We start from the raw sequence: 15,107 nt of genomic DNA, 5'->3' as shown, positions 1-15,107 counted from the left end.
ACATGCCGCGGAGCAGCTAAGTCCCTGTGCCACAACTACTGAACCCCATACACCTAGAGCCCGTGCTCCGCAACAAGAGAAGCCACCGCAATGAGAAGCCCGCGCACCGCAACGAAGTGTAGCCCCTGCTCACCACAACTAGAGAAAGCCCACGCACAGCAACGAAGACCCAGTGCAGCCAAAAATAAATAAATAAATAAATTTTAAAAAGGGAGGGCTTCCCTGGTGGTGCAGTGGTTGAGAGTCCGCCTGCTGATGCAGGGGACACAGGTTCGTGCCCCAGTCTGGGAAGATCCCACATGCCGCGGAGCGGCTGGGCCCGTGAGCCATGGCCGCTGAGCCTGCGCGTCCAGAGCCTGTGCTCTGCAATGGGAGAGGCCACAGCAGTGAGAGGCCCGTGTACCGCAAAAAAAATTAAAAAATAAAAAAGGGAAACACTGAGCTGAGATTGGCCCCTCCCCAGACAAGAACTGTAACGGAAGTAGCTGTTTAATACTGAGCCTCTATCTGTCATCTTTCTTCTTATTCCCACTCACTTGGGAAGAACGAATTACAGAAGCTCAGAGCTTAGCGGTGAGGTCGTGATCCAAAGGGCCATCAAAGTTCAAAAAAGGAAAAGAAAAGCAACAGAATGTTTGTTCTAGAATTTAGGGTATGCTATGCACAGGTTGGGAGGTAGAGGCAACGGCAGAAGAAATGGGGGAAGCACAGTCAGAGAGAGCGGAGAGTCAGCCTGGATGGAATACGGCAAGAGGAAGAGCAAAGGGTCAGAAGAGACCAGAGAACAATCACTTGGGCAGTGCAGTGGGAATGCACAGCGGGAACATCCAGCCAAGAAGTTACCCTGAAGGATGAACTTGGCTTCTGAGTGGCACCTCTGTCTAAAATCACACAGCCGAGGGAAGAGATATGGGAACACATGTATATGTATAACTGATTCACTTTGTTATAAAGCAGAAACTAACACACATTTTAAAGCAATTATACTCCAATAAAGATGTAAAAAAATAAATAAAATAAAATCACACAGCCGGGACTTCCCTGGCGGTCCAGTGGTTAAGACTGGGCTTGCAATGCAGGGGGTGCAGATTCGATCCCTGGTCGGAGAGTTAAGATCCCACCTGCCACGAGGCACAGCCAAAACATTAAAAAAAATGAAATAAAATAAAATCACACAGCAACGTGGAGAAAGCCCACCAAAACTCGTCTTATAACTCAGGGTGACGTCATTTTGAATCTTCCTCTAATTGTTATAAATAGAACTAAGATGACATCAATACAGTCAATTCTCATTATTTGCAGTACTTATGTTCTATGAGGTCACCACGAACACAGAATTAGTGGATGCTGAGCCATTGTTCCTACAGGAAATATGGGTCTAGGTTCCTGTGAACCTCTGGTCACATTTTCATCAACCATCAATATAAGCAGACCTCGGAGGTACTGTGGTTTCAATTCCAGATCACAGTAAAGCAAATATCGCAATAAAGCGAGTCACACGGATTTTTTGGTTTCCCAGTGCAAAAGTATGTTTACACTATGCTGTAGTCTATTAACTGTGCAATAGCATTATGTCTAAAAAAAACAATGTATATACCTTAATTTAAAAATACTTTATTGCTGGGAATTCCCTGGCGGTCCAGTGGTGAGGGTTCCGCGCTTCCACTGCAGGGGGCACGGGTTTGATCCCTGGTCAGGGAACTACAATGCCACATGCCGTGTGGCACAGCCAAAAATGAAAGAAAAGAAAAACTTTATTGCTAAAAAATGCTAACCATCGTCTGAGCCTTCAGTGCATCCTAGGAGTAACTTCAAAGATCACTGATCACAGATCACCATCACGAATATAATAAATAACGAAAAAGTTTGAAATATTGAAAGAATCACCAAAATGTGACACAGAGACATAAAGTGAGCAAATACCGTTGGAAAAATGGCCCTGATGGACTTGCTGCACACAGGGTTGCCACCAACCTTCAGTTTGTAAAAAAAAAAAAAAAAATGCAGTATCTGCGAAGCGCAATAAAATGAGGTCTGCCTGTATATAACCTTCCTTATGTGTGTTTCCGTTTAAAGACAACTTATTTAACATTACTGTTGATTCACTAACATTGAACTCATGGCCAACAGCACCATCACTTACGTCTGAACGAAGCTTACGTTAACACACGAGTTTTCTCTGCCAGGCACATCACAGCCTTCCTGTTCTCTGAGCACTAGCCAGCGCTTCAGCACCTTCCTTGGGGACATTTTTCCCCCCCTTGGGGACACTTTAAACAGCGAAATCACCCAAAACCCCCACAAAAATTAGAAAACTGTGGTACTAAACAGAGCACGATAAAGACACTTGTTTATAGCATTCAATGAAATAAGAAGGCAGTGCACGGCCTTGCCTGACCTCAGCTGGGTCCATGAGTGTTGGGTGACCCAAATTTTCCCCACTCTGTATGTGTCCTTAAATGACCATGAAAGCATCGAAATACTGATTGGGAGTTATAAAAATTTTGAGTGAGTCGGTGAATTTGCAAATATGGAATCCGTGAACAATGAGGATTGACAGTACTGATAAAAAAGCTATCTTCTCGGGCTTCCCTGGTGGCGCAGTGGTTGAGAGTCCACCTGCCGATGCAGGGGACACGGGTTCATGCCCTGGTCCGGGAAGATCCTACATGCCGCGGAGCGGCTGGGCCCATGAGCCATGGCCGCTGAGCCTGCACGTCCAGAGCCTGTGCTCCGCAACGGGAGAGGCCATAGCAGTGAGAGGCCCGTGTACCGCAAAAAAAAAAAAAAAAAAAAAAATCTATCTTCTCAAGGACATGTAAAAATTAAAGAGTCTCAGACATATACACACGCACATGCACGCACACCCACACTCACACACACTCATGCTGGAAAGATACCTTTTGTATTTCTGAGAAAATATACCACATTCTCGTTCAGAAACTCCTCAGGAACAGGAGTACAAAGAACATGGAGATATGTCTTTTCCACGGTTTGCTTAACAGTTTTCTGAAACACGGGGAACAAAAAAGTCATGAGGAGATACAACCGTGCATCCAAATCCCCTAATATTCACGTACACCTGAGCTCTCCACTCCACGCACTGCTGAGCTCATTTCCCAGCAGACCACACACAGGAGCTGAAATTCACCCAGATGCTGAACTCTAAGCCTGACTCTTTCACCCACCGGCCACTGCAGCTACACTTGAATAAAGTGACCTGGGAAATGTCCAGATCGAGCTTTTCTGGGCCACAAATTGCAACAAACCTGTTCTGAATTCGGGTATTTTGTGGGGAGGCATATTCACAGAGCAGCTGAACCTAATTGCATTTAGCACGGCTCAGGCCAAATGTCTACATCCTAACGTTATGCTCCCTCCCTGGGATCTGTGCAGTAAATGGTTAACTCAGCAGGCCTGGGCTGTCCAAACCCTGCACATTCCAACGGTTCTCAAGACTAGCCCGGAACCAGCTCCTGGGTGACAACCTCTAAGCTTTTGGAACATCCTGGCTGATCTGAGCATCTCTGTATACCTGGGGCCTTGGCTCATGCTGCAGAGTTTATACTAACAACGTGATTTATGCTGAATGCCCGTCTTTGTTTGCCTGGGGCCCCGGGTCACACCGCATCCGTTTGTCCTCTGGGGCAGCCGGGGGGCACTGCAGACTAACTGTGGGCACTTCACACCTACGTGATTGACCCCCATAAAAACCCTGAACACCAAGGCTTGGGTGAGCCCCCCTGATTGGCACAATGTCCTGCGTGTTGTCACACATGACTCCTGCGAGAATGAATGCTGTCCCTGAAGCCCCACTTGGAAAGGACAACTTGTGCCTATTTTCTCCTGGACTCTGCCCTGTGTGCCTTGTTCTCTGTTGATACTCATCTGCATCCTTTCACTGAAATAAACTATAACCATGAGTATAAAAGCCTTCCTGGGTCCTGTGAGTCATTGTGGCAAATCATTCAATCCGAGGGTGATCTCGGGGACCCCCAGACACAGGATTCTATCATCTCCACTCCAATGCAATACACTCCTTGTATGAGCTGTGGCGGTTACCCAGACTCATCCGAGGGCGTGAAATTCCCATTACCCCACCCAAGAGGAGAAAGAGCCGTGCGTACTTTGACATGGGGGTTCTCTACCCTCTCTGGGTCCATTTCTTCATCCTCTAGGCCGGTGGAAGGCTGAGGTACGGAATACGTTCTCAGCTGCAAATTCTTAGCTGCAAAACATGATTCAATGCGTGAGATGAAATACTTGGAAAATGAGGTTTCCTACCGTCAAGACCAGACCTGCATCTTGGACAACAGCATATTTCATTCAGTCGGCGTGTTATCAAAAAGCTGAATGTACATTTCTCACAAACGAATCCTACTGAAGCCTTGACTTACGTTATCATTAGGAGAGTGGTGCTGCAGTTTTGAAGGGTCCTCAGTCGGAAATTTAACATGTGCGTGTGTGCATGTGTGCGTGTGTGTGCGTGTTCCAGCTACAGGGTCCAATGAGTGACTTCTCTGAGATTTTTACTTAGAAGGGGGGGTTTATCCTTAGGATGAGACTTAGAGTTAACATGTTAGCATCTACTCCTTTTTCACTATAAAACTTGAAACGGATGGGGGATGGAAAGAAAAGTAATCTAAATAAAATGAACGTATGTACACCTTGCAAGTCTACGGTTATCGATGTGGACCTGGAAACCTCACAGCCGGCCAGGCACAGCCCTGAGAGCTGCTGACGAAGCCTGCAGAGAAGGGGGAGCTTTCCCCAACTGTGTGGCTCTTCCTTCGGAAGGCACTGGACAAAGTCAGTGAGATCCTGGAATCAAATCAACACGTGGGGTCGGAATCCGCTCTGCAACGGGTTTTCTCATCCATAAACTGGGACAATAACATCTACTGGGTCAGACTCAGGAGGACTCGATTATAGGTTGGCTGAGTGTCGGGCACGCTGGCTGGCAGAGGAAACAGTCTGCGGCCGGGAGAAGCAGCCTTATTACAGCAAGAGCAACAGCCTGGACTCAAAACTACACTGATGAGTGTACTCAATGCCACCGAGCTGTATGCTTAGAAATGGTTAAAATGGTATTTCACGTTACATGCGTTTTACCACGATAAAAAGAAAAAAGAAAAAAATACACTTGGAAGGAACGTTAATTTGCTGTGTCAGAGAAGAGTTTCCTGACCTTTTCCTCAAGCAGCCTCCTCTTTTCCAAGTCTTTCCTGATCACGGATTTATTGGCACCAAGGCAGGAAGCCATCAGTAAACATGGCTGTGGCCCTCATGACCACCATCTGTCTTAGCAAAATCCAAACTAGACAAGTCTCAGTAAGAATGGATGGTCAGGCTTCCCTGGTGGCGCAGTGGCTGAGAGTCCGCCTGCCGATGCAGGGGACGCGGGTTCGTGCCCCGGTCCGGGAAGATCCCACATGCCGCGGAGCGGCTGGGCCCGTGAGCCATGGCCGCTGAGCCTGCGCGTCCGGGACCACAGCAGTGAGAGGCCCGCGTACCGCAAAAAAAAAAAAAAAAACAATGGATGGTCTGTATTTCTAAACCTGTAGTTCTCTCTCTCCCCTCCCCCAATCTTTACTAGGGAGGGGATTATTTTGTGGTTAAAAATAAATTCTTCTGAAAAAACTAAGATGACTATAGGAAACACTGCACATCGCCCCAATCCTCTTTCCCCTCTGGTTTTCAAATACTCAGGATCTTGGTAAAGTGCGGTACCTAACCCACAGCTTCTGCTGTTGTAAGTGAAGGTGAGTTACGGGAGAAAGGGGGCTGTTTAGCTCTGCTGGCGACGTGATGGTCTGGAGCAGGGTTTCAATCTCAGCACTTCCGGCACTTGGGGCTGGATCATCCTGTGTTGTAGGGCCAGACCTGAGCATCGTAGGACGTTTGGCAGCATCCCTGGCCTCAACCCATGAGATGCCAGAAGCCCCTGCCCTCCAGTTGTGACAACCAAAAATGTCTCCAGACATCACCAAAGGCCCCTGGGGGCCAAAATCACCCCTGGTTGAGAACGCAGCCCAGGGCCAACGCAGGTAGCCACGGCTGCTTCATCACTACAGGAAAGTAACTCAAAGCCTGCAGGGGACCGAGTGTCGCGGCCCAGCCAGGAGTGTCACAGCAACCTCTCTAATGTAGACATTTCAATTCCTTAGCAGCAAAAGCCTTGACTCGCGCCTCTGATTCGCCCCAAGAAATGGCACCTGTAGCTGGTACAGCGGCAGCCTCCTCTACGTAGCCCACACCGTGCGCTCTCGGCTGAGCTGTCGGAGACACTGCCGTACAAGCCTGGGTGTTTTTATGTTATGTGCTGTTCTGCGTGGAAGAGTGCCACCCCCCCGCCCCGATTCGTGTCCACCCAGAACCTCAGAATGTGACCGTATTTGGAAGCGGTGTCTTTGCAGATATAATTAGTTGAGATGAGGTCTGATAAAAGAAACGTTCACATATTGAGATACAGAGAAGTCGTTCTGGCTTCTACATGAGTTCACTTGGATTTGATGCTAATTTAAATAGCTTGTATGTGGCCTATCAGACCGACATTGTACATCTGCTTTAATTATTAAAGAAAAGGGCGCACTGACCAGAAGTAAAGAATGTCCACGTTGAAAATAAAGATTATAGAGTTTCAGATGTAGAAAATAAACGTATGGTTACCGGGGGCATGAGGGAGGGAGGGATAAACTGGGAGACTGGGATTGACACATACACACTACTATACATAAAACAGATAACTCATAAGGACCTGCTGTAGAGCACAGGGAACTCGACTCAATACTCTGTAATGGCCTATAGGGGAAAAGAATCTAAAAAGGAGTGGATATACGTGTTTGTATAACAGATTAACTTTGCTGTACAGCAGAAACTAACACGACATTGTAAATCAATTATACCCCAATAAAAATTTTTTTTTAATAAATAAAAAATAAAGATTAAAAGCCTCCCTTCCTGGGACACCAATGCTGGTCCTCCCTTGATAATACGACTCCTTTCCCAGGTGCCAAGGCCTTGCTGTATGTGCTGTGCATGTACGTGCTGGTCTGTTGTTTCGTTTGTTTGTTTTTTGAAACCTTGAAGAAAGGTTTCCTGACTTGTTTAATGTTCTTTGTTCTGACAAGATATAAAACTGTGCTGAAAACCCTGCTTCTCCAGAGCAGCTTCTCAGAGTAACATGGGAAGCTGGCCCCCAGGCCGTAGTCCTCAGTTTGGCTCGAATAAAAATCTTTTCTATTCTTATTATTGAGTGTTTATTATTTTCGTCAACAGGTCATAGTGGAGAGGGGGGTCCCTGACTCCAATGACTGGTGCTGTTATGAGAGAAAGGAGGTGATTCACACACACACACACACACACACACACACACACACACACACAATATAAAAACACATACACATGTATACACACATGTATACACACAAATTCACACGCAAATACACACGTACACATGCGTGCATGTACACACACGCGTGCATATACACACACATGCATACACACATGCGCACGCACACATACACACACACACACACACACACACACACACACACAGGGCAGACAGCCATGTGACGACAGAGGCATAGATTGGAGGGATGTGTCTACAAGCCAAGGAACATCAAGGAAGCCTACAGCCACCAGAAACTGGGAAAGGCCAGGAAGGATCCGGCCCCAGGGCCTGCCCACACCTTGATTTTGAACTTGTAGCCTCGGGCACTGCCTCCTTCAAGGCAGTGCTGTTGTTCTAAGCCCCCCAGTCTGTGGTCCTTGGTTATGGCAGCCCCAGGTAGTTAATAATGAACCTATGCACACCCAGCACTTTCTCCTTGTACTTCTTACCAAGTCGCAGCTTCACAAAAGTAAAAAGCAGAAACTGATTCTCGTCTGGGCACGCGGACCCCTCCCCGCGGTGCCGCTCACCCCCAATTCCAGACCTGATGCTCTATCCGCCGACTGGGTCTCTTCTTCCTCTTCTTCCTCCTCAGACGGGCCAGGAAACTCGCCGTCTTTATAGCCACATAAAGCAAAAGAAACAAAAAAAAACATAATTGTTCCACTGCTCTCCTTGGCACTGAGGGTTGGTCCGTGGCCCCGGGAGAGTCGTGCCTATTACAGTCGGCTGGAGGAGGTCATCGAGAAGACAGGACCGCTGCCCGACCTGCGAGCTGACCCCGGGCAATCGGAGGCCCCTTGCCCCTGCCCTGTCCTGGGGATGTCCACCCTGCCCACCATGCCCACCGTGGAAGCCATTTCAAGAATGCACCTGGAGAGATCAGGTGTGGCTGAGACTGCCAGACAGTGTGGGTGCCTGAACCCCGGGAAGGCCTCTCTATAAACTCTTAGATGCCGGCGGGAGGGCAGTGATCTCGGCCAGCCACGCCCTAGACCGCCACCTACTGATCCGGAGTGGCTGGCTGCCTCTTTCTCTGGTCTCTCCTTGCCCTCCGTGTATGGGGGTGGTTTGCGAACCAACACACAGTCCCACAGAAACTCCCAGTTACTGGAAACAGCCTTAAGGGACATGAAAGAAAGATCTGTGCAAATTCTCCATGAGATGAAGGACACAGGATGATCACATAGTTACAAGCACCCCAAAGAAATATAAATGACCATCATGCATAAAAAAAGAGGCTCAACTCCACTAATTATGATACAAATGTACATGAGAACGAGGAAGTGCATCCACCTTTCATCTGTGGGGTTGGCAAAAATTTTAACGATAATACCCAATGTTGGCAAGGATGTTGGCAAACGGACACCTCATCACCGTTGCCAGGTGTGGAGTGGGAGGGCCAAACTGCTCTAGAGAGCAGTTTGGCAGGACCCATCCAAACTGTAAATGCACACACCCGCCAAGCCCACAGTTCCACTTTTGGAAATCTCTCCCACAAAATACCGCAAGAGTACAAAGGTAGACGCACATCGTGACGTGTGTAAAATAAAACACTGTGGAAAGATAAATGTCCGTTCATTAGGGAATGGATAAATAAAATACGGTACATCTATAAAGTTATATAGATCTATAGGTACTGACATGAAAAATCCTGCAAGATATCTTTGAGGGAGGACCAGTCACAACATACTACATAAAGAGTGATCTTATTTATGATTTCAGGAACTCTCTATATATATCTACATATTATCATTATATACATACCATTATCTGGAAAGATATAAATGATGATAGATAGATAGACAGACAGATAGATCTGAGAAGAGCTCTGGCAGGATATACACCAAACTACCACTAGTGGTTGCCTATAGGAATGGGAACAGGGCTGAGGGAAGAGTGAAGGATTATTTTTTCACTTTTTATTTTCTGTGTTTCTAAATTCTATGTTATGTGAATTTTTAAGAGAACATCTTTCAGTAATACTTACTGGAAGTAAGTATTAATTACTTAATACCGTGTAATACTTAATACTGTGTAATTTTGCAATTTCTAAAAATTACTGTGTAAAAATGTAAGCAAGTTATCAAGTGATATGGACAGGATGGTTCCATTTTGTTATTTCAAGAAACAACACATGCTTAGCTATTAGAACAGCATCTTGGACTAGCTGCTGCTGGTCTAGACACCTCTCTTTCCTCAAGACCACCCTGCCAGCATCTGTCTCCATTCAAATAATTTTTAACTAGGAGCAGAGAGAAGTCTTGACCAGGGGAGAGGCAGAAATAGAGAGAAAAGAGGGATGAAGGACATGCATTGACCCCACTCCAGGTCCTCTGGACAAACCAGAGACCCCATAAAGGATCCAATAAAACTGACCAAGGGTCTTTGTGAGTCTGCAGGCTTAATAAGCAGAGGGTGAGTGACAACTTGAAACCCAGAGCTGGGGAGGAGGTCCCGTCTCCCCACCTCTGTCCAGAACCCAACCCCCAACACTCAACACCATTCTAGTGCCCCCAGGAGCAGTAGCTTTGAGTTTCTGGGGACGGCATCCTCAGCAGGGAATACATTGCCACTCTCAAGATGTGATGACAGTGAGAAGACCCAGAAAAGGAGGGGAAGAACGTTGGGGTGGGCTGAGGGGTGGGGGTTAGAGACAGACCAGAAACAGACATAGTGCTCGGGGGATTTCCGAGGACGCTTTGGAGGAATTAAGCAAGGGGACCCTCGGAAGTGAGACTAAAATCTCCTTTCACAGAGAACAGGGGCATCCTGCCAGGAGACACTGGGCTGAACATGTGGTAGTATACACAGCACAGAAAACAGCCACGAACTATTAACAGAAGCCCTCAGAGGTCACAAGAAGTCCAAGTTGCATTCATTTCTTAGGGTCTTGGTATATATATATATATATATATATATATATATATATATATATTATATGTTCAAGTATACAAAATCAGGGTTACTGAAATATGGTACAATGTAAAAGTCAATCCTGTTAGTGTATCAGAATTTCACTTGGTGATCATGAGAGTCTAAATTCAAGGTCCTATTATAATGTAACATCCAGGTCCAAAGGTCTTCCGGGGAAGGGAGGTGGGGATAGAGTTAGATTCCAAATGTTACAAGGGTCATCTCTCTGGGTGTCATTTGCAATTTGTTATTGTTTGTTTATGGGCTTGGATTTTTCTACAGTGAATATGTGTATTATTTTGTGCAAAGAATGTACATTTAAAATAAATGTGCCTACAGCCTTTTAAGAAAAAAAACTTCTGCCTGGCTCTGCCATCCCACCCTGTGAAAGGTCCTGGAGGGGATCCAGAAGCCTCGTGAAGATGTGACACTAGCACAGGAGACTGACATTGATGGGACACATCACACAAACCCGGTCCATGACAGCTGCGCTGACACTGGTGTTCCTACTGGGAGAGAACTTGTGTCTCTCAATCTCCTTTCTGAGTGTCCCCTGCACTCTGTCCTGTCTCCCTCTCCCCCCACCCCAGGCTGTCTCTGTGTCCCTGGGCTGGACCGGCCACCTCCACAGAAGGTTCTGGGCATCAGTCACTGTCATTATTTTTATTTAAAATGCTAAATTGTTCAACATAAACGTTTAAATCTAATGTAATTTTTTAAATTGTTTTAAAAAAATTGTTTTGGTGTTACTTTACAGTAGCACGTCGGGAGCCTGGGAAGATAGGAAGGGGAGCATGCTTCTCCACCTCTAGGAGACCCTGTCACCATCTGAGAGAGTGAGGATGAACTGACCCTCTCAGCCCCTGGGCCATTTCTCTATCCGTCTATGAGACGTCATTGGACAGCGACACATATTCTTCTGAGTCTTTACTATGTGACCTGTGTGGATGAGCTAGTTAACCCTCTCTGTGCCACAGCTTGCTCATCTGTAAAATGGGATAACAATACACCCACTTCATGGGATTAGCAGCTGATATGCGCGTTTGGAACTGTACCTGGCACAGAGTGAGCGCTAAATGAGTGTTCGTTGCGATTATTCACTCAAGGTCTGACCTTCCAAGTGGGCTTGTCCAGTTCGCCCAGTGCCTGGACTGTGCCCGCACACGGTGGGCGACAATAAGCATCTGCGGACTGCACGTGAGGCCAAGAGCGGGCTGGGCGGGGGTCTGCAGTCCCCGCGGTGGTGAGGTGGGGAACGGGGCAGGAGGGGGCGCGGCGAGAGGGCGGCCGCGGGGCTCACCGATCTCCACCTCCACTTCCTCGGGCACCACCTTGCGGTAGAAGAAGAGAGTCGAGGCGCCCTCCTCGTCGCTGGTCTGGTTGAGGAAGTGCAGGATGAGGTCCTCGACCTCGCCGTCGTTGCGGTTCAGCAACTCCTCGAAGATCTGGGGGTCTGTGATGCCGAAGGCGGTGTACACTCGGTCACGCATCCACAGCACCCGTAGGTCGTCCATGGCGCCGCAGAACCGGCAGCACCGGGCTCAGGGAGTGTAGCGCCGGGCAGGCGTCTGTGGTAACGGCGCCCCTAGCAACGGGCGCCCCGGCAACGGCCGCCGCGGGCACGGGGCCCCACGGTCCCCGGGCGCCCCTGCACCCGGGCCCCGCGCTCTCAGAGGCGCGAAGCGGGACTCGGGAGGGTGGCGCGGAGCCCCTGGGGAGGGGCCGTGGCGCCCCAGCCTGCGCGCGGAGGAGGGTCGGGGCTCTTCCCCCGGTTGGGCGCCCCCTTCCTCCTGGGAGGACCGAGATGAGCTGGACGGCCGCACGCAAGCCCCGGGGACGGAAAGACGTGTAGGAAGGCAGCCGACTGCAGACCTGGAGGTGCGCCAGGATCCTTTTAAGTGCTGCATGCGCAAGGCCTCCTGTGATTCTTAACCGCCACGGCGTCTGGGACTGTCCTGCCCGCTTTGTCGATAAGGAAACAGTGGCAAGATACGTGACAAAGTCACGGTATCTCGGAGGTGGTAGAGGCAAAGTTGGACGCGAGGCAAAAGCACTATAGTCTGAGCCCTCGGGTCGCTATGGATCAAAGGGCGTCGGAAGAGCAAATATACAGCGAAGATTCCCAAGAAGGGGCAAGCTCCTTCCGGTGTACCAGGATCAGGGAAGGGGGAGCCCCAAGAAGGGACACTGGCTACAGAGTAGGAGAAGCCGAGCTCTTCAGCTCTGTAGCCAATCCAAAGCATAATAAAGCAAAACACCCACGTTTCAAAAATAGAGATAAATTTATTTTTCATTAATAAAGGGAAGTTCAATACTGATAGGAAGATGCAAATGTGTCCCTTCATACATCTGTGGTTCTTTAACTTGTTCAGTCGTTTTCCCTCACTGAGCCCCTAGAGATTACTGGGCTGACCCTAAGAACCTAGCCTTCTTATTGGATTTTCCCATCAAGGAACAGGCAGAATGTTCTAAGTATTTCTTAAAATTCTAAACCAAAGTTCAGCATCATTGGCCTGGCTGTTGGAAAATTACTACTCCGACCTGTCTTATTTTCATCATCTTGAATAAGATTTCTTAATAACCCTGCTGGAGATATACCAGATGGCATGCAAGCAAACCTGGCTTTTAAATTTTTAATAAAGTTGTTTTTAAATGCAGACTGCAGAACAGTTGAAGTTATTTTTATTTCTGTTTTCCAAAATGAATCAGGCCCTAAAGTGTCTGAATTTTTAATTCGTAAACATAAGAGTTACCTATCCTATAGTCTACGCCTTATTAAACTGCTGCAGAATGAAAATTCAGATCAGAATGTTGTTATAAAATACCCATTCCAGAAATGAGGACAGAGTGGCACTCAGTGAAAGGTGAGTCCCCTCAACGTCCTAGCCGCGATAAGCTGCCAGGCCACGGGCTCAGCGTGACCCCCATCAAACCCCCTTAACTCAGCACAATCACATCACCACGAGGACCTCCTTCCCCCTTGCAGGCCGAAAGCAAACTCTATTTTTCTGAAGAAATCCCTTGGATTTCTATTTTAGGATGCACACCTGAATGAAAACCGGAAGACGTGGCAGTCGTGACTTTTCGCGTTAGGAAAATAAACAGGTTAACTTAGCATCATCCAGACAACTGAGCATTCTTCCCCTGGATGCTTGCTATCAAGGGCATGAAGTTATGTCTTAAAAACTGTACACATAATAGTTCTACCAAACAGCTTAACAAACAAAACAGAGCAACTGCTCTGGTAACATGACACTGGAACCAGCAGCTTTATATTAAGAAAGAAAATTTACCTTGGTGCCTAAAAGACACCATCAAACTGTAATTCTAGAGAGTTCTTTCACAAAAATTAGGACTGACAATCCGTCTTTTATACCGTTATGTTCTACAGTACTACATAGGTTTCAGTTGAAAAGTGACTCTTCACCCTCTGTTCTATGCCCTGATAGAGGCGTTCACTGGAATTAAAAAGTGGCCCCCGTGACAACTGCCAATGGGGACAGAAAAGAATTCTAGCAGATGCTGTACGTCTCTTGTTTACTAGTCGGTTAACTAGTCAGTTTACTAGTCAGTTAAAATGGTGGGTTTCCTAAGGATGAATTAGTTACCATCATGGAGTAAAATAATAAAAATAAGAACTTGTGAGGGACACATTTGAAACCTGGAAGGCATTATTCAGATTTCATATTCACCCAAAAGAAGTGTCCAAGTGCCTTTCTGAAGAAACTTAACATTGACAGCAGTATCATTTTTTTTTTTGCGGTACGCGGGCCTCTCACTGTTGTGGCCTCTCCCGTTGCGGGGCACAGGCTCCGGACGCGCAGGCTCAGCAGCCACGGCTCACGGGCCCAGCCACTCCGCGGCATGTGGGATCCTCCCGGACCAGGACACGAACCCACGTCCCCTGCATCGGCAGGCGGACTCTCAACCACTGCGCCACCAGGGAAGCCCAGCAGTATCATTTTTAAGAGTTTCATCAGCATCATTTTATGTTTGATATTATGAGGGACAGCATCTCATATGAGAGGAGTAGCATGGAATCTTTACTACAATTTAAAAGGTTCAGGGCTTCCCTGGTCAGGCGCAGTGGTTGAGAGTCCACCTGCCGATGCAGGGGACGCGGGTTCGTGTCCCGGTCCGGGAGGATCCCACATGCCGCGGAGCGGCTGGGCCCGTGAGCCATGGCCGCTGAGCCTGCGCGTCCGGAGCCTGTGCCCCGCAACGGGAGAGGCCACAATAGTGAGAGGCCCGCGTACTGCAAAAAAAAAAAAAAAAAAAAAAAAGGTCTAATGTCAGAGTCAGTTATGTCATGATGTTCAATTCATGCCTCTCAGCAAATAGGCCTTGAAATTACCTGAAAAGATATGCTTAAATTCAGGGCTACCATGATCTTAACTTGTAATGAAAACACCAAACTCTCTACCACCAGCCAAGGTGAAGGAGACAAGCGGGCCTCTTCATGTGAGTTACTCAAAATGTTAAGAAAGCGAAAATACTGCAGGTTTCTTTTTGAAAATAATTATCTAAATTCAGTTACAGTAAAATATGAAAAACGAACATAATTTACAAGAATACAGGACAGATCAAAATGTTCAACAGGACTGACTCAAATGTCAAGTGAAAAGATGAATTTAATCTGAAGATTATATACATTAATGGCTTAGTAGGAATTGGTTTTCAACTGATCTAAATAGTTTTTAAAAGTTTAACTCTAAATGCCTTTATTAGACATTTATTTCGAATTAGTCTGAAACTGAATCATTATAATTATACTATTCTCAAGGATAGGTGCAACCTC

At 47.2% G+C, this 15,107-nt stretch overlaps 1 protein-coding gene across 1 annotated transcript in view; it reads right to left on the bottom strand.

Annotated features, from left to right (window-relative positions):
- Positions 1-11,823, bottom strand: part of DNAH10 (dynein axonemal heavy chain 10) — a 147,208-nt gene extending 135,385 nt beyond the window's left edge. Inside the window, exons 1-4 of the mRNA XM_060121495.1 lie at positions 11,610-11,823; positions 7,938-8,009; positions 4,128-4,228; positions 2,901-3,009 (exon numbers count right to left, since the gene is read on the bottom strand). Coding sequence (XP_059977478.1) covers positions 2,901-3,009; positions 4,128-4,228; positions 7,938-8,009; positions 11,610-11,823 — 496 coding nt within the window. The remainder of the gene's footprint in view (positions 1-2,900; positions 3,010-4,127; positions 4,229-7,937; positions 8,010-11,609) is intronic.
- Between the last annotated feature and the right edge of the window lie 3,284 nt (positions 11,824-15,107).

The sequence above is a fragment of the Lagenorhynchus albirostris genome, chromosome 14 (assembly GCF_949774975.1).
Source record: "Lagenorhynchus albirostris chromosome 14, mLagAlb1.1, whole genome shotgun sequence".
In the NCBI taxonomy this organism is placed as follows: Eukaryota; Metazoa; Chordata; class Mammalia; order Artiodactyla; family Delphinidae; genus Lagenorhynchus; species Lagenorhynchus albirostris.
This window is presented reverse-complemented; position numbering and strand designations above follow the sequence as displayed.